The 21,232-nt window shown below is 41.7% G+C and overlaps 2 protein-coding genes across 9 annotated transcripts in view; one reads left to right on the top strand and one right to left on the bottom strand.

Moving 5' to 3' along the window:
• Window positions 1-3,757: 3,757 nt before the first annotated feature.
• Window positions 3,758-13,859, top strand: LOC143416503 (uncharacterized). The gene is made up of 4 exons (XM_076881771.1): window positions 3,758-4,043; window positions 9,074-9,381; window positions 13,191-13,232; window positions 13,696-13,859. Exons 1-4 carry the CDS (start codon window positions 3,961-3,963, stop codon window positions 13,752-13,754), a joined length of 492 nt encoding a protein of 163 aa, XP_076737886.1. The 5' UTR covers window positions 3,758-3,960; the 3' UTR covers window positions 13,755-13,859.
• Window positions 13,860-17,522: 3,663 nt separating this feature from the next.
• herc1 (HECT and RLD domain containing E3 ubiquitin protein ligase family member 1) overlaps window positions 17,523-21,232 on the bottom strand; it is a 93,452-nt gene continuing 89,742 nt past the window's right edge. For all 8 annotated transcript variants that reach the window (XM_014411353.4, XM_014411358.4, XM_014411355.4 and 5 more), the window contains exon 79: window positions 17,523-18,154. In XM_014411353.4, the coding sequence (XP_014266839.3) occupies window positions 17,969-18,154 (186 nt within the window). In that variant the 3' untranslated portion in view covers window positions 17,523-17,968. The remainder of the gene's footprint in view (window positions 18,155-21,232) is intronic.

Below are 21,232 nucleotides of genomic sequence, written 5' to 3'. Positions count from 1 at the left end.
AGGGGCACCAACAATCCTCCTGGCAGTCTTAACAATCCTATTAAGTTGTCACTTCTCATTGGACAAACCAAGATGTCAAACTTTGTGTCAGGATGTTTTCAATGGTACAACCATTATGGTAAAACTGTTACAATTAAAAGCCATGAGGAATGGCCCATGGTCAAAGGAAACATTGATTTCACTTGAATCTCTTCCTTGTCCCTCTGTCTAGTTTCTTGCCGCATTAAGTACACCCTCCTCACCTATATAACAGCAATCTCCTGGAACTGCCAGGGTTTGGTACCAATCATTGCTGATACTGATGTTATTGCTGCAGTGGTTTTCACTGTTGCCTCACAGCAATAAGGTCCTGAGTTTGACTCCACTATCTATTTTCAGTTCTCTTTGCATGTCCATGTTTGCATGGGTTTCCTCAGGGTGCTTCTACATCCCGCTACAGTATAAAAACATGTCATTAATGGGGGTTATGTTTCTAAATTGGTTATTTGGTGATTCTAAATTGCCCATCGGTGTGAATGACTCTTGCATCATATTGGTGAACTATCCAGGGTGTACCTCACCTCTCGCCCTGTGGTAGATGGGATAGGCTCCAGTGCCCCCACAACTCGATGAGCAGAAGAGAGTACAGAAGAGAATGGTGATTCGGCAGCAGCTACCCGGACATATGTTGGTTAATTTGACAAGGTTTGCTCCATCTGTTTCGATTTCATCTGTTTTCTTTTTCTCTTTTAGCTTTTCAGCTCCACTGTTTTGCTTTTGTTTTTCCATCTTTATCAAACACTTCATCCACACCAAATTCTATTCTACAGGGTGTATGAGCACACGGGGAAGGTATGAAGCACTCTATCAAGCAATGTGACACCTGAGCTTTTGGTTAATAGGAATTACCTGTGACTGCAGAGGAGGTGTGGGTGTTTGCAGAGACAGCTGGACAGCTGTCGAGAGCAGTCGAAGCACCGAACAGGAAGCTGTGTGGCTGAGCTGCCATGAAGAAAAGCATCTAGTGTTTTGACACGCTGTAAAAATGAACTGTGTAACTATAATTGAACGCTGTGTGGGTCCGTGGTGTGTCAAAGACACTAACTCTGCTTTTATATTAGGCTTCAAACTTCCCTTCTTGCTAAAGCATATAGTTAGGGCTGGATCCGGTGACCCTGAATCCTCCCTTAGTTATGCTGCAATAGGTGTAGACTTGACACATTGAGTATTTCTTCTCCAGTCACCTTTCTCACTCACTATGTGTTAACAGACCTCTCTGCATTGAATCATATCTGTTATTAACCTCTGTCTCTCTTCCACAGCATGTCTTTATCCTGTCTTCCTTCTCTCACCCCAACCAATCACAGCAGATGGCCCCGCCCCTCCCTGAGCCTGGTTCTGCCGGAGGTTTCTTCCTGTTAAAAGGAAGTTTTTCCTTCCTACTGTCGCCAAAGTGTTTGCTCATAGGGGGTCCTTCAATCCTTCAGAATTTGTCATCCGTCAGTCGATGTGGTTGTGTTGATCAGTTTGAATTGTCTCAGTAGAGAGCCATCGTTTTGCAAGTGCTGATTGGGTCAGTAAACCTGTAAAACTGGGTTTCTGTAACACAGAGTAAATCAATTTTTTGATCAATCATTAAATCATTTACTGATAAGAAGAGAGAAAAGTTTTACACTTAAGCTTTGTACTCTTTGCTGCAGTTGAGGATATTATGGTGTTTTTCTTTGTGAATTTTTATGTTTAAATCATTTGTTTTTCATTTTTGGTTTGTTAGTGGGTTTTTTTTTTTTTGGTGGTCTGGGAGCAGATGCAGTCTTTATCTATAAAGCCTACATAATTTTTTGGACACCACTCAGACAGCCAGTAATTTAAGGAGAGCACGTGGCTAAACATGTCCCTCCTGGTCCGATTGGGAAGGGGACAAGAGAAAACTATGACATTGTTTTCACAAAGTTACACACCGATTAAATATTAATTGTAATGAACTCCAATTGACGTAACCAGGTGTCAAGTGTGATGCTGACAAAAATGATAATTTGACATCATTTACACGTATCTTTAGTCAGTAGTTTCAGGGTTCCTTCAGTGTCTGGCGACTGGAAGACATTTCACTATGGTTGCTGGTGTTTCCAGCTTCACATGGCTCAAAACAGAATTGAAAATACCAGCGTTTGTTCCTCGGCAGGTGAGTGGGGGAAAACGATTAGAGACATGAACAGTTTACTGGGGCCGTCTGTTTAGGACTACACTTCCTCTTCACCGTCAGCCAGCCAGCCTGTTTTCCCAGGTATTCAGGCCCATCTGCTGGCTATGCTACGTTCGTCTACACTGGTACAGTTGAAGCTGACATATTTCACATTTCAATGAAGTCCATTTTTTTATATTCCTGCAAATCCTGACCCTGTAAAGGAAAATCAAATATCATCTGATCCTGGGCATCTCAACAGTGATCACATTACAAACAATGAAGTCAGTATAACCACTGAACAAATAGGCTGGTCCATTTGAAGATCTTCTTACAACTCGTATGAGGAAAACACCAATGGTACAGAAATGCCATAGGATCACAAGGACAGGGAAAAAACATACTCTGAGGAACTTGAGCCCTCGCCCAATAGTGGTGACCTTTCTCTTAGCTTGGCAAACCTACAGTAAGGGTAAAGGATTGACATAAGACAAAACATGATTCCTCTACTGTGGCAGAGTTGTTGGGACAATGTTTAGTAGCAGTTTTCATGTATTTTCTGTGGTATGATTTGGTGACTGTTTCTATCCGGTTGTTCAGTCTGACGTCACTAGCCGTGTCTGGGCCTAAACTCCGCTGCAGGTCCATATATCAAACGATCACTATGGCATTACTGAGAGTTGAAAAACTGTCTAAAGTCTTTCATCTTTAATAAAATGATCAGCGTTCTGCTCTACCAGGTGTAACAATTGAGTTTAACATCCAGGCATCCATGAAAACGGAATTTATGACATTTAACGGAGTTAGAAGTTAGCAGGGAGTTAGCTCGCTAGCTTCTATCTAAATACAATATAGCATGTCCTGACTGCGGGGTTTTGGAAACAAATTCAAACGTACAGCTCTGTTATCACTTCCAACATAAATGAAGACAGAAAACTAAACAGCAGGGACGTTTGTAGGGTTACTGAAGTTGGGCTAGCTGGTATATAATGATGTGCTACGTGACCGCTAGCGACACAGCTATGTTAGCATGATATAAACAAGCTAACTTTTTTTCCACTCGATAAAAGTTAACGTGAGTGTTCTCGGTGGTCAGGAACAAATTAATCGCATGGCAGGATGCTGTAAAAGGACCAAACTTCAGCCAGGAGAACAACTGAGATAATCCATCCACAATACGAGGTTAGTCATTCATATACTGCTGCATGGGCTGGGCTGTAGTTACATCCTAAGGTTTTAAAAACTGAGCTTAAATAAATGATTAGCGGTAATAAAAGCCGAGGGAGGTCAACAGGGATCACTGACTGTTTTAGGAGCTTTTTGAGATCAAATAGAAGAAAATACAAAACATTAAACATGTTAACAACACAAAAGCCATATTAAACGCAGACTACTTTAGACCCGGAAGTAGGATTCGTCACGTCATCACTGAACAACCGGATTGTTCATGTAGTGGGGTTTTTTTTCTTTAAGGTCTTCTCACTAGAAGTTTGGACGTTTTTCTGCCATCTTGTAGTCCATACACACTGTTCTTGAATTCTACTGAAACATGCGGTATAAAGTCTGTTCATTTTTCCTTTTTCACAAACACCAACAAGATTTTTTTTTCTGTGATCCAGAAGAATCAGATTACGTTGCGTCTACCTAGTCTTCAGATTCTGCACTCCTACAGCCAGAGCTTGTAAACTGACACCACAGCAAAAACAAAAATGATAGCACTTTTCATCTTCGGGCTCAGGGTTCTCTGTGTTAGAATCTTGTAAGTATTTGAACTTGTGGAGTCAATCTGTTAACAAATGTGGAGAACACCTCTCGAACAGAGCAGGACAGCTGCACTGTACCTTGGACTGATTCTGTCACACGTGGGTGGAGGAGGTAGGTTTAACCACACAGCCACAAACAAATATCACTTAACTTGAAAAACATGATCAGATAAAAGGAAGGTTTGAGATTGGCCTATAATTAGCTAAGACTAATTAATAGAGATAGGCTGATCATATTTAGGATTAGTGCATTAACCCTGTAAGACCCAGCCCAATCAAACAATTCAGACTTTTTGGAGCTGTGATGTTTAATAACCGTTATAACAAAATCCACACATTTTTTTTGCTATGTCATGTTGTGTATTATTTTAATTATATATTTGTTATATTTTTTTTGTATCACATTTGATACAAAATGCAACTTTCTGTTAACAACAATGTTAATTTTAGACAAAAAAGAGTTTTGTCCATAACATTTTGATATTATGGTAAGTATTGATCATGTTGATGAGACTGAGGTCTCAGAAACTCATGTATATGATACAAAGGGCATTATAGGGGTCATAGATGTTAGGAGCAGACTTGTAGAAATCGGGTCTAAAAGACACATTGATGGTAAATGGACTGGTTAAGGTTTAACCTTAACCAGTCCATTTACCATGGTTGGCTCAACAAAGCTATGTCTTTTGGTCAGTCTGCCTACAGTGTTGAACTTATTTTCCTCAATCAGTTTTGAATAGTAAGACGTTCTAGTTTTACAGAGGGCTTTTTAATAAAGCAGCAAACTATTTTTCCAGGCTAAATGACGATTTTCTAATTTAGTGAGACGCCCTTTCCTCTCCAACTTATAAGTTATCTGCTGTAAGATGAGCATTGAGAGTTCTAATTTGAGGCTCTCTTTTTCAGAGGAGCTACAGTATCCAGTCATACACAGTGAAGATGTAAATATTCATATTAATATTATTAATTACAAGGTAATCAGCCTCTGTCAGAGTAGCATCCAAGTAGCTGCTCTGCACTGTGCTGGCACATGGCATTGAAGAAGATAACAGACTTAGTAACAGCACTTTCAGAATGACATCTACTGTGTTCAGATCTATTCACCACTGCTGTGCAATCCATTAAACCAAATCAAATCCCTTTTATTGTCACATCACATTACTGGCACACTGGTACAGCACATGTGAGTGAAATTGTTGTGTGCGAGCTTCACAAGCAACAGTGATACAAGAAGCATAAGATACAAGCCAAATATAAGAACAGGAATATCAGAATTATAAGAATAAATATATGTACAAATATAAGAATGTATCCACATTAATGAATATGTATTCCAAATATGGATATACATATATATAAAACATGCAGAGGTCAGCAGTATGAATATTGTGCAAAAGAAATGGTATATATGTGCAATATGGAGTGCATAAGTGTCAAAGTTCCAGGAAGTGAAAGTGAGGTTTCTATGAAGTGTTCAGCAGTCTGGTGGCCTGATGGAAAAAGCTGTCCCTCAGTCTGCTGGTTTGGGACCGGGTACTGCAGCCCCTCCTGTCTGATGGAAGTGGTTTGAACACGTATGGCTGGGGTGACTGGAATCTTCGATGGTCCTCCCCGCTTTCCTCAGGCACCGCTTCTTGTAGATGTCCTGGATGGAGGGAAGCTCACCTCCAATTATCCTTTCGTCACACCGCACCCCTCTGGAGAGCTTTGCCGTTGTAGGCGGTGCTGTTGCCATACCAGGTAGTGATGCTCTCAATGGCACAGTAGTAGAAGGTCCTGAGGACGCGGGGGCTCATGCCGAATTTCTTCAGTCTCCTGAGAAAGAAGAGGCGCTGCTGCGCCTTCTTCACTGTTCTGTTCATGTGAACAGACCATGTGAGATCACCCACCAGATGTAAACCTAGGAAACAGAAGCTGCTCACTCTCTCCACAGCAGCGCCGTTGATGGTAATGGAGTGTGCTTCTCTTCAACTCTGGAAGTCCATAAGTCCACCATCAACTCCTTTGTCTTTGTGACGTTGAGGGTGAGATGGTTGTCTTGGCACCAGTGTGTCAGGGCGCTGACCTCCTCCCTGTAAGGGAACATTATGTTATTGTAATGTTACAATAATTTACATTATTGCAAATGTTATTAAGAAATGATCAAATTTATTTATATAGCACATTTCCAGACAGACGATTCTGCACAAAGTGCTTAACAATATAAAAATGCCATTAAAAAGAAACAATGTGCAACAATAATAACAACATAAAACAATGATAGACAATAAAAGAATTAAAACAATAACTAAGACTATCAAATAAGACCAAAATGCTTGGGTCATAGTGTGTTAAAAGCCAGGGCATAAAAATGTCTCTTTAGTAGTGATTTAAATTGCAAATGTTTGTGCAGATCTAATATTTAGGGCAAGACTATTCCAAAGTCTGGGACAGACAAAGCTCTATCGGCACGAGATTTAAGATTAGTCCGTGGGATGGACAGCATTCATTTTGAGCTAAACCTCATAGTTTTTATTGGAGCATAAACAGAGAGGAGCTCAGACAGGTATGAAGGGGCTCGAGCGTTAAGTGACTTAGAAACAAATTTAAATTGGATCCTGTAGGAGACAGGAAGCCAGTGTAGAGAAGCTAAAACTGGGGTTATATGCTTTCTCCATTTGGTACCAGTTAGCAGGTGAGCAGCTGCATTTTGGACCATGTGAAGATGATGAATGGAGGCCTGATCGAGACCAAAACACAATGAATTGCAGTAGTCCAACCTGCAAGTAAGGAAAAGGTGAATAACACGTTCAAAGATGTTAGGAGGTTTGGCTTTACCTTAGCTAGCTGTCTTAACTGAAAGAAGCAGGATTGGACTACTGCACTCACCTGCTTATTCAATTTAAAAGAACCATCAAGGCAGAGACCGAGGTTTTTTACATGTGTTTGACAGTAGCAGGAAAGGAGGCCCAGAGTGCTGTCGATGGGATTATTGACAAAGTTGCTGAAAATGACAGCTTCAGTTTTATTTTCATTTAGCTTTAGAAAATTTAAGGACATCCACTGTTTGATGTCATCAAGGCAGCATAATAAGAGCTGGGGATGGTCTGAGCCTGCTTTTAAAGGTAGGTCAGCTTTCTGGTTTCAACTCTGAATAGTGACGTTTTGGTGGGTTAAATAAATTTGGCCAGATTTCTAGAAATGAGAGCTGCGCCATTCAAAGTGGGATGGACGGTCTCCCAACAACACCAGTTTTTTTCCAGTTTGTTGGTGTTCTAGCTTCACATGTCTCAAAACAGAATCACCAGTTACTGGAGTTTGTTCCTTAGCAAGTGGGAAAAATTAATTGGGAGATGGATGGGTTGGTAGTGAACTGCGGCCTTCTATTTAGAGTACACGTCCTCCTCGTTGTCACCCAGCCATCCTGTTTTCCTGGCTCTGCCTGCAGAGCCAACAGAGAGTGTACTTTGGATAAAACACGTGAAGATTATACAGAACATCTTATTTCACTGAGTAAGTTTTAGTTAAACACAGATAAGCTGCACAAAAACACCACTGTGCATTGTAACAGGAAGTGATCAGGATCCGAAAATCTTTATTGTCATTGTAACAAGTACAACAAAATGTAGTCCCTGTGGTGTCACAAAGTAGAGGTAGAATATGATTACAAAAGGATACTATAAAAACAAAGGTAGTATTATAAAACCTTATTGCACATGTAACACTATTGCATAGGATGTGATCCATTGCACTGCACTTGTCAGGTTAAATTGGAGGTGATTACATGTCATTTAGCGCCCTGACAGTTACACAGTAGAAACTGCTATTCAGTCTATTTGTCTTTGTTTTGATGCGTCTCTATCTTTGCCTGATGGCGACAGTTACAGATTATGAGCGATGTCTTTTATAATATTTCCTGCTTTTCATGAGGCAGCGAGGGTGTTCAGTTCTTTGCCATCTCCGTCGTGTTCACACCCCAGTACAGGTCCTCCATGATGTGAACTCTCAGGAAGAGGAGCTCCGACACCATCTCCACCCCATCCCCATTGATGTAAAGTGGTTTAATGTGGTCTTAATCGTCTTGGCCTTAAATGTGTTCAGGATTAGGTTGTTGTCCCTGCACCACATTGTCAGCCACTCCAGTTCATCCCTTTAGGCGGACTCATGCTCCCCAGAGATGACCCACACCAAAGGGGAGTCGTCTGTAGATTTGACTATGGTGTTACTTTGGTGAGCGGGGGCACAGTCATGTGTGTATAGCGTGAAGAGCAGGGGGCTCAGCACACAGGAGAGCTAGTGCTGATGGCCGAGGAGATGTGGGGGTCCACCCTTACCCTTTGTGTTTGTCAGAAAGTCCTTAATCCAAAGCAGCTGGACTTTGGGAATCCTAGGGTTAACAGTAGGCCAGCTCTAATAGTAATTTGGTTTGGCTTCGCGGGCCAAATGTAATTAGGCTGCGGGCCAAATTTGGCCCGCGGGCCAGAGTTTGACACCTATGTACTAGAGTTTTTGTTTTTTGTGTGATTACAGATAAATTGTGTTAATGCAATTGTGTGACGCAAAAATTTCCCCGTTGTGGGATCAATAAAGTCTTATCTTATCTTATCTTATCTTATCTTATCTTATCTTATCTTATCTTATCTTAATAGAGTGTGTTCAATTCAATTTTATTTATACAGCGCCAAATCACAACAACAGTCGCCGCAAGGCGCTTTATATTTACAGTAGATCGTACAATAATAGATACAGAGAAAAACCCAACAATCATATGACCCCCTATGAGCAGCACTTTGGCAACAGTGGGAAGGAAAAACTCCCTTTTAACAGGAAGAAACCAGTCATTGATAAAAAAAAAAAAAAAAAAAAAAACCAAAACACCAAATTTCAACAAAAATGGCCAATTATATCCTGGAGCCCAAAGGGTTAACCCAACAAATCATGAAAAATTTGGTTTTCAATTTTTGGTGAAAAACACATTCGTGACAGTGCAGATTTCTGACATTTTGTCTAAATGTAAGCATGTAACAATTTGATTATTTCTAATTAAAAACACGTAAGTTAGACTTGTGTTTGTAAATGAACCACCACAGTATGTGTATAAAATTAAAAAATGCTGATTTGAGCATCTTCAAAAACATTAACCCTGAGTTCTTGTGTCTCAAGGTAGCACTGGGAAACTGCTCTGCCTGCCGGGCCAGCGTGCCACTTTGCCTTGCTCATACCACTATGAGGACCAGATGCATATCTTCCAGCTATCCATACAGTGGAGGAGTCCTCTCAATGAGCTGCTGTGTCACTATATCAAACACAAAGCCTTTCAGAACTGCACGGCTGGCTACACCATCAGCTACAGCCCAGGCAACATCACGCTCACCGTCCTGCAGGCCAGACTGGAGGACTTTGGGACTCACGTTTGCTCGGTGAGCAAACGGCATGAGTTCTCTGACTACAGCATTGAGCTGGCCAGAATGTCAGGTGAGTTTGACAGGTGAGATGTGTAGCTTGTGTCACAAAGTGATTGCTCAAAGGGGTCATTTGATTGTTGAAGTTTTAACATATTATTGTAGGGTCTTTACCTCACAATATAAGGTTTATTGTAAGGTATATTGAGGGGAATAATGTTGTGATTGGTGGTTTTATAAATAAAATTGAATTGAACTGAATTGCTGCAGTAAACATGGGCAATAGAGTATCTCGCTGGTCCTATCCTTATTTCTTAAGGATATAACTTTCAGATATTGTCTATCAACTGTAGTTAGACTTTTTCGGCCTGCCAGGTCTTTTTGTTTTTGTCCTCCACTTGTCCAGGTTCCTCATTTTTTAAAGGAAACATTGCACACCATGCTGAGATATGAAACTTTGTTTTAGGATATTTTTATTAGAAAATGCTGCTCTCAGCCTGTTTTGGCATCATTGTGATGACATAGTGCGGTCAGCTTCTTCAGCCAGTAGGCGTGAACCATGTCTGGGCCTGGTGCTGTCCAACTCTCCATACTGGAGATGCTTTCTTGGATGTCTGCCACTGTGAAGGTTATTGGATCCTGTTCAGGGAGGTTGCTGTGGTCTGCTCTTAGATCCACTAGAAACTGAGTTGCATCCTTCTCCCATATGCTCTTCCAGTATCGCTCCATCTCCAGCCTCGGTGGTTCTGTGCTCATATTGTTCCCCTGCCACTGAGAGTAAACCGTGGCTGGTTCTGTGGAGAACAGCTGGTTTATTCTCCTGCCTTCTATCTCTCTGGTGTACGTCTTCAAGCAGCTGGCCGAGGCTGTGAGTCTTTGCTTGGCTGTTTGGACGGCCTACTGTACTTTTTAGGCACCTTCTTCATTGCACCAAGCCTGCCAGCTGACACCAAACCTTTCTAGCAAGGAACATTAAATGTAACTTATTATATTACACAACCTAATGTAATAACTAATTAATTAATACATGTAAACCTCACACATCAAATTGATGGGGCCAATGTTGCCACTGCAGTCTCTAGCATTTCAAATCACAAGCGGCAGTGGTGGTGGTACTCTAAACTGTAAGCTAAGTTTTAAAATAACCTGTTTGTGTGTCACCACCTGCACTTTTTAAATATTTTTTAGCCGAGAATGTAGTGAAGTAATTTTCAAAACAAAACGTCTGCACCAGCATGTTGATGCTGTTCGTGGAAGACTCCAACCTGCACCAGATATAATTAAATGATCAGTTTTATATGGGGAAAGTCTGCTCTTCAGGAGTGCTCACATTTAGTATACCACTTCCCAAACGTATCACTAGATGGAACTCCAACACAAGGGATGGAAATATGTATAATGAGGCAGTTAGCCAGTGGGTAACACACCTACAGTAGACTGTTCCAAGTCACATTGGAACGTAGATGTGACAAATAAAGATGAAGCAGGACCGGAAACTGATTTAATCGGGTCACCATGGTTCTCACTAACTAGCACGTGCCCCAACGGTAGCTAGAACAAATATTTTGAAAAGGTCAAAATAGAAGCATCCTAAACATGACCCACATAATCTCACATTTATGCGACAGACACCAGTCATAACAAACAAAGGACGGGTTATTGCCTTTGTTCCCAACAGCTCTTTCCTGCATCGTCAGCCCAGGAGCTGAGTCAGACCAGCTAGAACAAGGGCTAATCAATCCTGTGATGCTAGGCAAGGGGTTCTGGGTAATGTAGTCCATACCAACAGGGACATATATACAGCCACCCCTGTATTTACACTGCAAATGCACATCATAGCAAAAAATGTCTATAAGGTTTTCCCATCTTGCATCTGAGGCAGGGTAACTAGCTTGGTCGTGTGTAAGTGTGATCTTTTACTTGCCCTTCCACTGACCACACTATACCATCCACCCAAAGAAACAATTTTGAGATTTTCCCCAACTAGCCACATGGCCCTGGGCAGCTGAGAGTCCACTATCATGACGACTTCATCTACAGCAAGGTCAGGTGGCATCACACCACTTCTGTCTGAGCTGAACGCCATGGAGGCATCTCGAAATGAAATGGGTCCAGAAGTGTTCAGCAATGATCTGGCTTTGTTTCCATCTTTAACTGGCGATAAAGTTAACCTGGTCCATATGCCACCTGTGGGAACGAGGCATCCTGGTGCCCCATGACCATGAAAATGGGTACAATTGGGTCAGGATCAGCAATATCAGATGATATTTAGCCAAGAGGTTTAGCATTAAGGATCCCTTCCATTTTAGTGAGTGCTGTGAAGAAGACTTCTTCAGGCACTATTTGATTTGATCCTTTAGGATGACCTGGAGCGTGGACTTAACCGACCTTATTTCCCTCTTCCAGTCGCCTCCAAAATGTGGTGATAGAACCAACATCAACATGCTGTTTGATGAGCGCCGGCTTCTTTGCTGGATTTCAGATGTGACCTCAGACACTGAGCATCACGTGTTACATGAAAGATGAATCCCGACACTTCTGAAGTTAATTGAACGTATTATCATTAGTTTTAAAGTATTTTTTCAAGTTGTAGTTATTGTATTGCATCTTACTTAGTTGTAATGGTTAATGAGCTCATCCAGCATTATGACACTTGTCCATCTTATTAAAACCTCAAATCCCCTGTTACAGTTTGAAACAAGGACCTGAGGCACATACAGGCAGCACCCCCCAAAATACACATTCAAAGCACCACAATGGCAGCCCAATATTAGATTGCTATTAGCTGTTAGCTCTGTAGAGTGGGCAATCATAATGAAGCAGTTCATTTTAATTTGTAGATTCAAGCTGCTCTTCATAGTTTTGCCCACCAGGTGGCACCAAAAGCTATTGGGAAGCTTTGAGTGATGAACCTTTTTTAAATACAAGCTTCAGTAAGCTTCATTTGCTCGCCGCTAGTTTAGGGTCATGTTGAATGAAATGAATCATGTGTATTTTGAAAATCTGTCATATTATTTTTCTATGCTCCTCACTGACTAATTACTTGTGACTGGCACCTCATTAGCAAATGAAGAAGCAGTGTTTCACAGTCAGACCCACTCGTCATTTTTCTTGATCTCAAACAGGACTTTGTGAACATCACAGTAACTATTCTCATTTATATAATTGTGACAGTTTTTTTTTTTTGTTTGTTTGTTTGTTTGTTTGTTTTTTGGGAGGGGGGGGGGGGTTGCCACAAGGGAGGCATTCCCTGATGTTCATTAGAAAAAATGTTGCACTGTTTATTATTTTCATTTAATTTTTACATTAAAATACATTTACTTTAAATGGCTATATAAACTACAGGGTGGGCCATTTATATGGATACACCGTAACAACATGGGAATGGTTGGTGATATTAAAGTCCTGTTTGTGGCACATTAGTATATGTGAGGGGGCAAACTCCTCAAGATGGGTGGTGACCATGGTGGCCATTTAGAAGTCGGCCATCTTGGAAACAACTTTTGTTTTTTCAATAGGACGAGGGCCATGTGACACATCAAACTTATTGGTAATGTCACAAGTTTGCCCCCTCACATATACTAATGTGCCACAAACAGGACTTTAATATCACCAACCATTCCCATGTTATTACGGTGTATCCATACAAATGGCCCACCCTGTATATAATATTTTAAGTATTAAGTATTAGGGTAGGATGTATTCATTTTAATTTCCATCCTGTTTATTGTAAAGGAAAACTTGTTTATTTTTTTATTCATACCTGAGAATTAGTCATTTCTTTTTGGGATCATGGCACAAACTGAGGCCTGAAAGAAAGGGAGTCAACTGTGTTAGTGTTAACAGCTCTAATGCTAACCAGGCGCATTTGTTTTCCTCTAGACTCTGTTACTTCAGCACCAACAGGTGGAATGAATCAGTCAGGTAAGAAGGATTACATTTTCAGTGTTTTTCTGAGGCACTGTTCTCTTCTTATCACTTTGAAAGTCAGAGAAGTCTAACCAGCCTAACCATTAACAAAAGAGTGAACTGCAGCTATTTCTCTGTAAACCCCCGAGGTGATCATGTGGGAAAATTCCAGTAGATCAGCATTTTGTGAAATAATCAGACCAGCCTATATGGCACTAAAAGCCACTATCAAAATCACTTAAATTACGATCAGTTTGAACTTGAGGGTTTTTTGACATGCCTACATGTCACTGGCTGATTAAATATTTGATTTCATGTGCAGTTGAGGAAGCTTATCTAATAAAGTGTCTGGTTAGTGAATACAAACAGTTGGACATAGCAAAGTCTCCAGATCCAACATTATATATCAGCTTTACTTTTCATTGGATATAAATAGTGTGAATAACACATTATGGTTAATGTTTCCTTGTCTTTTCAGGCCTGACCTGGAGACTAATTATTCTTCATGCTTTGGCGTGCTTATTGGTTTGCACATAGAAGAGGAAATTTATATATTTATATACATTAACAGACACAAGCCTGTAAATTTACATAGAATCTAAATCCCACCTGTCCAGCAGAGACCTAAATAAAAGCTTTGCAAAAGGATGCGTGTTTGCTCATTCTTTTTCCAGAGGATGTGAGATGTTACTGTCATTCCTTTTAATTAGGTCGATACCTTTGTAAGGTAGTGGAGACAATCACAACCAAACACAGCATATCTTTTCATACAGCAGGTAAAACTAAGTGCAAGTATTGAATACGTCACCAGTTTTCTTAGTAAATATATTTCTAAAGGCGCTATTGACATGAAATCATCACCTCATCTCAGTAACAACCCATCCAATCCACACATGCAAAGAAATCAAATCATAGATGTCGGGTTCAATTTGCTTGTTTGGGATTTTTTTGCCCCTCCGCTGATCGCTACCTTATGTTGGTTGAGGGGTTTGTGTGTCCCAGGGATCCCAGGGGCTATGTTGTGTGGGGGCATTTGCCCCCTGGTAGGGTCTCCCATGGCAAATTGGTCCTGACAAAGAGCAATTCAGAAGACCCCTATGAAAAGACCATCGGGAACAGTTTACCCTGCCCGGGTTAGGTTTACTGGGGCCCCGCCCTGGAGCCAGGCCCGGGGTGGGTGCCCGAGGGTGAGCATCTGGTGGCCGGGCCTTAGTCAGCCACAGCCCGAAAAAGGGACATGAGCCCATCTTCCTGCAGGCCCACCACCCGCAGGAGGCACCGTGGGGGTTGGGTGCAATGTGAGTCGGGCAGCAGACAGGAGCGGAGGCCCTGGCGGACCAATCCCCGGCTACCAAGACTGGCAACTGGGACATGGAATGTCACCTCTCTAGTGGGGAAGGAGCCTGAGCTAGTGCGTGAGGTTGAGAGGTACCAGCTAGATATAGTTGGGCTCACCTCAACGCTTGCCCTGGGCTCTGGAACCAGTCTCCTAGAGAGGGGCTGGACTCTGTCTCAGTCTGGAGTTGCCCCTGGTGAGAGGCGGCGGGCTGGGGTGGGTATCTTGGTACCCCCTCGGCTTGCTACTGGTATGTTGGGGTTTTTCCCAGTGGACGAGACGGTTTGTTCCCTTCGCCTTTGGGTCAGGAAACGGGTCCTGGCTGTCATCTGTGCTTATGCTCCGAGCGGCAGTTCAGAGTACCCAGCCTTCTTGGAGTCCCTGAGTGGGGCACTGGAGGGTGCTCCTCCTAGGGACTCTGTTGTCCTACTGGGAGACTTCAATGCTCATGTGGGCAATGACAGTGAGACCTGGAAGGGCGTTATTGGGAGGAACGGCCTCCCGGATCTGAACCCGAGCGGTTTTTTGTTATTGGACTTCTGTGCAAACCACAGTTTGGCCATAACGAACACCATGTTCAAACATAAGTGCACGTGGCACCAGGACACTCTAGGCCGCAGGTCGATGATCGATTTTGTAATCGTATCACCAGACCTGAGGCCATATGTTTTGGACACTCGGGCAAAGAGAGCGGCTGAGCTGTCAACTGATCACCACCTGGTGGTGAGTTGGATCAGGACCCAAATGTACAGTGAGGGTGTGCTGGGAACGTCTAGCAGAGGCCCCAGTCCGCGACATCTTCAACGCACACCTCCGGCAGAGCTTCAACAGCATTCCGAGGGAGACTGGGGACATTGAGTCCGAATGGACCACGTTCAGCAGCTCCATTGCCGAAGCTGCTGCACGGAGCTGTGGCCGCAAAGTGGTTGGTGCCTGTCGTGGTGGTAACCAGCCTACCGGGCTTGGTTAGCCTGTGGGACTCTGGAGGCAGCCGATAGGTACCGACAGGCCACCATCAGAGCCAGCGCCTAAACTGGATGCACAGGTTGGGGCTCCAGCATAACGTCCAGGATTTGGCACCACTGGAAAGACCTGGTACTGTGTGTGATGTTCATGATTAACATGAACAACAGAATTCTGGAGAATATGGAAATTTGTTTTTGTAAAGTTCTGCTGTAAAAAGTGACTGTAAAATGTGTTGGGTTCATTTTATGGTAAATGGCCTGTAGTTGTATAGCAATGTCAAGTAAAAAATAAAACACAAATATGTGATTCTAATTATGAGATATGAGCCTTAGAGAAATGAATCCCAACAAATGTAAAAACTGATGGGATCAGTACTATGATTTAAACAAGTTGTCTAGTCAAAGTCTGATTTAAGAATGAGGGTTGCGGACTACTCATTTCACTAAACTTCTAATTTTATCTTTTGGGAACCTGGACAGGAAAGAAAATCAGAGCGAACAATACTACAGCTCTAAATGCTTTTGTCAATACAATTCAGGTGCATGTATTTCTGACAAGAGTACGACGTGAAGAAGATCGAAGCCGATCTGACCGACGCCCTTGACCGACCCAAGTGGAGACGACTTTGCAGAAAAGCGGACCCTACAACCGAGCGGGAAAAACGCTAGGAGGAAGAAGTATTTCTGACAAGATTTGTTCCTAACACAAATACACCCCTGAACTGACCCCTGACCTCCTAACAGCACCTCAAAACTGTTTCTGGGTTCTGATCTTCCTCACTGTCATCATCAGTTTGCCTGCCCTCAGTGAGTGCATGGTCCTCACTGGATAATATGTGCATGTTTATATTATTAACTTTCTAATCTGACATCCCATCCTGTACTCAGCTGACCTGTCAAATGTACAAATATATTGTGGTATTTGTATAAAATATTCTTATATGTGCTTTATGTATTTAATTTTCTTTATGCAAAGTTTCATCAAGATCGGTCATGTTTGCCTACTGGTGGTGGTCAGAGGGCCCGGTGGCGCCAGTGTCCGGCAGCCTCGCCTCTGTCAGTGCGCCCCAGGGTGGCTGAGGCTACAATGTAGCTGCCATCACCAGTGTGTGAATGTGTGGATGAATGTAGTGTAAAGTGCTTTGGGGTCCTTAGGGAGTAAGTAAAGCGCTATACAAATACAGGCCATTTACCACTTACCCTTAGAAAAGTGATCCAAAGGCATAATGTTGCATGATGATATTTCAGTTTAAACATGGATAGAAAGGATATTAATCTCACAGATTTGGTTGTTGAACTAGAGACTAGCTCCGTGTATACCTGTGCTGTTAGACCAGCAGAAGATGATCTCAAGAATAAAACTAGGTCTGGTTTCAATTCAATTTCGGGGAAACCTGCAGTCAGCGGAGCAGTCACCTGGATGAGTGATGAAACGTTTGTGAAACGTTGATGAAACGTTTCTCCCACTGAAAACGCTGCGTCCACATGAACACAATCAACCTTTTGGGATTTCCTTACCTGGATTATTGAGCATGCATCAAGACCTTTCTGAGTTCTAGCATATTTTTCATCATCAAAACATTTTACTATTACATAAAAATAACTCCAGTAAAAACTCTGCATTTTTAAAGTGAAGATTTCATTTTAGATTGAGTAAGTTAACCATTTGTCACGGATGTTTCGTGTAATGAATGGACTCAACTAAAAACTGCATGTTGTATTTACTAGGGACATCTATGTTCGACATTAACATTTGTTTGATCGAAATAATGAAAATATGACAAATGTGCAAAAAAATAAGGAAATGGGAAGGAGGGACTTCCCAAAGCGCCGCGTCACGAGAATCTGTTTCACCTGCTCGGGTCGTTATTTTTTTCCAGTTTATTTCTTCCTGTCACACAGTGGCATTTGTGATATTTTGTACTTCTCACATAAATTAATCCATTTATGATGAAGGGTTTTTCTTTTTACCATGGAAATAGCCAACTCCAGCAACAGAACAAATCAATTATGCAGCATTTATTGTCAGGTCTTTTATATGGTTTGGGAAACTTGGCATAGGCAATGAAAACAATAAATATGACATTTTCCCTAATGTAGCATTTTACACAATGTACAATGTGTTTCTTTCTCCACAGCTTGCTTGATAAGGTTCTATACACATTTCCAAACAAATAAACATATCTCCATTCAGAAGCCCTGAAAATGGGATGTGCACAAAAAAAGATAATAAAACACTAAATGCATTTCTCGTATGAATTTGTGTCAATAAAAACTGCTAATAAACCACAAAGAGAAATGAAAAGTTGTGCTGTTTAATCGACATAAAACAGATTAGAAAATGGCCCATCTGCTTAAGAGTTTCCTACGATGGTGCGGTTTGGATAATACTGGCTGTTCCTGCTCATTTCTGCCGAGTTTATTTGTGTGCGTGTGAAGAACTGCTTGGATCAGTAGTCAGTGTCAGAGCCCTCGGCATTGTCCACGTTTCGGGAGAGCATGTAGTTGTCCATGTCGATGGAGCGGCAGTTATTGATGGCGTAGCGCAGCCTCTCAGCCATGACAGCCTGGCTTGAGTACGGAGGCAAGCGCAGCTGGAAGAAACATGTCTGAGAGGTGGGCAAGCTGTCGTAGGGCTGTGGAGGACACACAACAAATTCCAAATTACTTAAACCTCACACAGTGTCGTTCTGTGGCAGGCCAAACGCTGCTCTCCTAAATTCAATTCAGTTGGTACCAAATCACAACAACAGTCGCCTCAAGGCACTTTATATAATAAGGTAAAGAACAAACAACAGTACACTAATGATTTAATGGAAAGTGAGTGAATGTGAGTGAAGAAGAAACATGCAAGTGGTCATGCATCATGAGAAGCCCCAGCAGGTCCGGCCTACTGCAGCATAACGAAGGAAGGGTTCACGGTCATCCCAGCTATACGCTTTATCAAAAATGAAAGTCGGATCTTAAAAATACAGACGGTCTCCGTCTGGCAAATCCACACTGGGTGGTGATGACACAGAAGACGGACGTGAAAGCTCAAGGCTCTGCCCCCCAGTCTGCGCTACTTTTAAATACCCTGGTGGAAGTGATGGTTTTTGGTGGCGCTTCTGAGGCCACTACTATAGATCTTGGTTCGCTGGCACAGTATGTTAAACCAGTCATCACTAATCTGGGAGTTAAAATAGAGGCAAATCTTAAACTTGAAAGCCAGGTCAGAGCTGTTGTAAGATCTAGCTTTTTTCATTTGAGGGAATTAGCCAAAATAAAGCCGTTCTTATCGAAACAGCATTTTCAGACAGTAATCCATGCCTTTGTTACTTCTAGGCTGGATTATTGTAACGCACTTTATTGTGGGGTTAGTGATGCAGCTCGTCTTTTAAGTGGAACAAAAAAGTCTGAGCACATTACCCCAATTTTAATTTCACTCCACTGGCTACCTGTACGTTTCAGGATTGTTTTTAAAATTCTCTTATTTGCCTTTAAATCTCTTGATGGCCTGGCCCCCCCCCCTACCTCTCCGAGCTACTACAACCATATACACCTGCCCGTTCCCTTAGGTCCGCCAATCAGCAGCTGCTTAAGGTACTGAAAACTAAGTATAAATGTAAAGGTGATCGTGCTTCTGCTGTAGCTGCTCCGAAGCTGTGGAACGATCTGCCCTTGCATGTTAGGCCTCTTCTCTCTCTGAATCTAAAAGTCTTCTTAGAACATATTCATTCGCTGAAGCCTTTGGCATTGATTAGAGGGGTTGACTCAATTTGTTTTAACATGTTTCAATTTATTTTAGGTTTTTAGTTATTTATTTTATCTTATCTCGTTTTAATTTTCTTTACTTATGCTATTAGCATGTACAGCACTTTGTGAACTCTGGTTTTATGTTAAGATGTTTAATGGACAAATGAAACTTCATTACTCGAAGCTGGTGGCCAAAAATATGAAGCGCAGCTTGAATCTAAAAGTTAAATGAACTGCTCTACAGAACCTGTGACGTCTTGATATTTTTTATTCATAAAAAAAAGACTATATATAATAATGTGCAACACACTCTTATAATAGGCTGGGACTACGCCTGTGCTGTGAGGTCCCTGCCTCTGCCTGATTATGTATTTCACCAGTGACCAAAGCTTATATAATACCACACCAACATAAAACCAGGGTTCACAAAGTGCTGTACATATACAAAAAGCATAAACACATCAAATAAAATTGTATCTAATTTAATAAAAGCTACAGCCCCTTTGGAGCAGCCTCCTCAAAAGCACCTCTAAATGTATACTTAGTTTTTGGTGCCTTAAGGAGCTGCTGATTGGTGGACGTAAGGTAGCAGGCAGGTGTATATGGCTGTAGTAGCCCCGAGAGGTAAGGGCCAATTAGAGATTTAAAAATAAAAGAACTAAAAGGTACAGGTAGCTGGTGGAGTGAAATTAGAATGGAGGTAATGTGCCCAGACTTTTTTGTTCCAGTTAAAAGGCGCACTGCATCACAATAAAGTGCGTTACAATAATCCAGCCTAGAAGTAACAAAGGCGTAGATTACTGTCTCAAAAAGCTGCTTTGATAAGACGGGCTTAAATTTAAAAAAGCTCTGACCAAGTTTAAGATCTGCCTTCATGTTAACTCCCAGATTAGTGATGGTTATAATTCTATCACTATATATGTACGGTGCATTTCTTATGTACAGTTTAGACCTGTGGGTAGAACTCCTTATTAAAGTGGTTTTTATTCAGGAATAGGCAGAACATCTTCTTTTTGTTGCTGACTCCATATCTCAATGTCGCACAGCAGTTCACTATGTCTCGCACAAAAGACCGCAAATCCTGCCAGTGGTTCACTTCCTTATAAACCAAAGAATCAGGTACTGAAGGAGTGATGTGCTGATGAACAAAGCCTCGGCACAGTGTTTCTGAAGCACTGTGTTGTTTTTTTGACACCTGCATCTTAATTAATTCACTAATTAAGATGCAGGCCAGGGCTACTATGAGCCCGAGCCTGAAGGCAGAGTCGGTTTGTGAGGCTGAGGACAAACCGCCCTACGTTTTAAGATGAAGATAATGGCTGGAGAGTAAAAACTGATATAATTTGAGATGGATCTTGGCTGGGTGAGAGAGCGCCCATCAGGATGCAGGTGTGAGGACCAGTTGCTATAGTGACTGTTGTCAGGTGACCCAGACTTCTGTCAGCTTCAGGTTGAAATAGACAGAAATTTGTCTCTGAAATGCTTCCTAAGAGAAAACTGTTGTATAAGGAAACTTCTTTCACCGTGAGCGCCAACAACTCCTAGTCTACAAATTCTTAAATTTTCCTATCTGTAGAGTTTAGTATGTGGATGTCGTGACAGTGTGGAAACAGCCTGCGATTCGGATTTTCACATGAAATTTAGACGGTTTTCACATTGTTCCCTGTGGAAGAGTTGGACGGAGGAGGACATTTATGAGAGACAAATATCTATCACAATAACCGGGGATGAAAGCGGACACCCGTGGCTATTATTTTAGAGTAAAATGATGGACTTTTTGGTTTTATTTAGCCCATTTTTCAATTTTGTGCTTCTACTTTTTACACTAAAGCTGGCTGATAATTTGGTAATCTAATTAAATTAAGCTCATTCAGGAAGTTCAGCTTTGACTATTTCAAATATTTTTAAACACTTCAGGCAAAATCTTTAAATTTCCAGCATTCACACTGCCAGGAAATGCAAAAATATGTTATTGTACA

The sequence above is a fragment of the Maylandia zebra genome, linkage group LG1 (assembly GCF_041146795.1).
Source record: "Maylandia zebra isolate NMK-2024a linkage group LG1, Mzebra_GT3a, whole genome shotgun sequence".
Taxonomy (NCBI): domain Eukaryota; kingdom Metazoa; phylum Chordata; class Actinopteri; order Cichliformes; family Cichlidae; genus Maylandia; species Maylandia zebra.
Note: the sequence above shows the minus strand (reverse complement) of the source record. Positions and strands in the feature narration are given on the sequence as shown.

Coding starts and splice junctions, on each gene's coding strand:
- LOC143416503 (XM_076881771.1), top strand. CDS start 3,961: ATGTGGAGAACACCTCTCGAACAGAGCAGGACAGCTGCACTGTACCTT. Junction 9,382..13,190: donor TGAGCTGGCCAGAATGTCAG/GTGAGTTTGACA, acceptor GTTTTCCTCTAG/ACTCTGTTACTTCAGCACCA. Junction 13,233..13,695: donor AGGTGGAATGAATCAGTCAG/GTAAGAAGGATT, acceptor TTGTCTTTTCAG/GCCTGACCTGGAGACTAATT.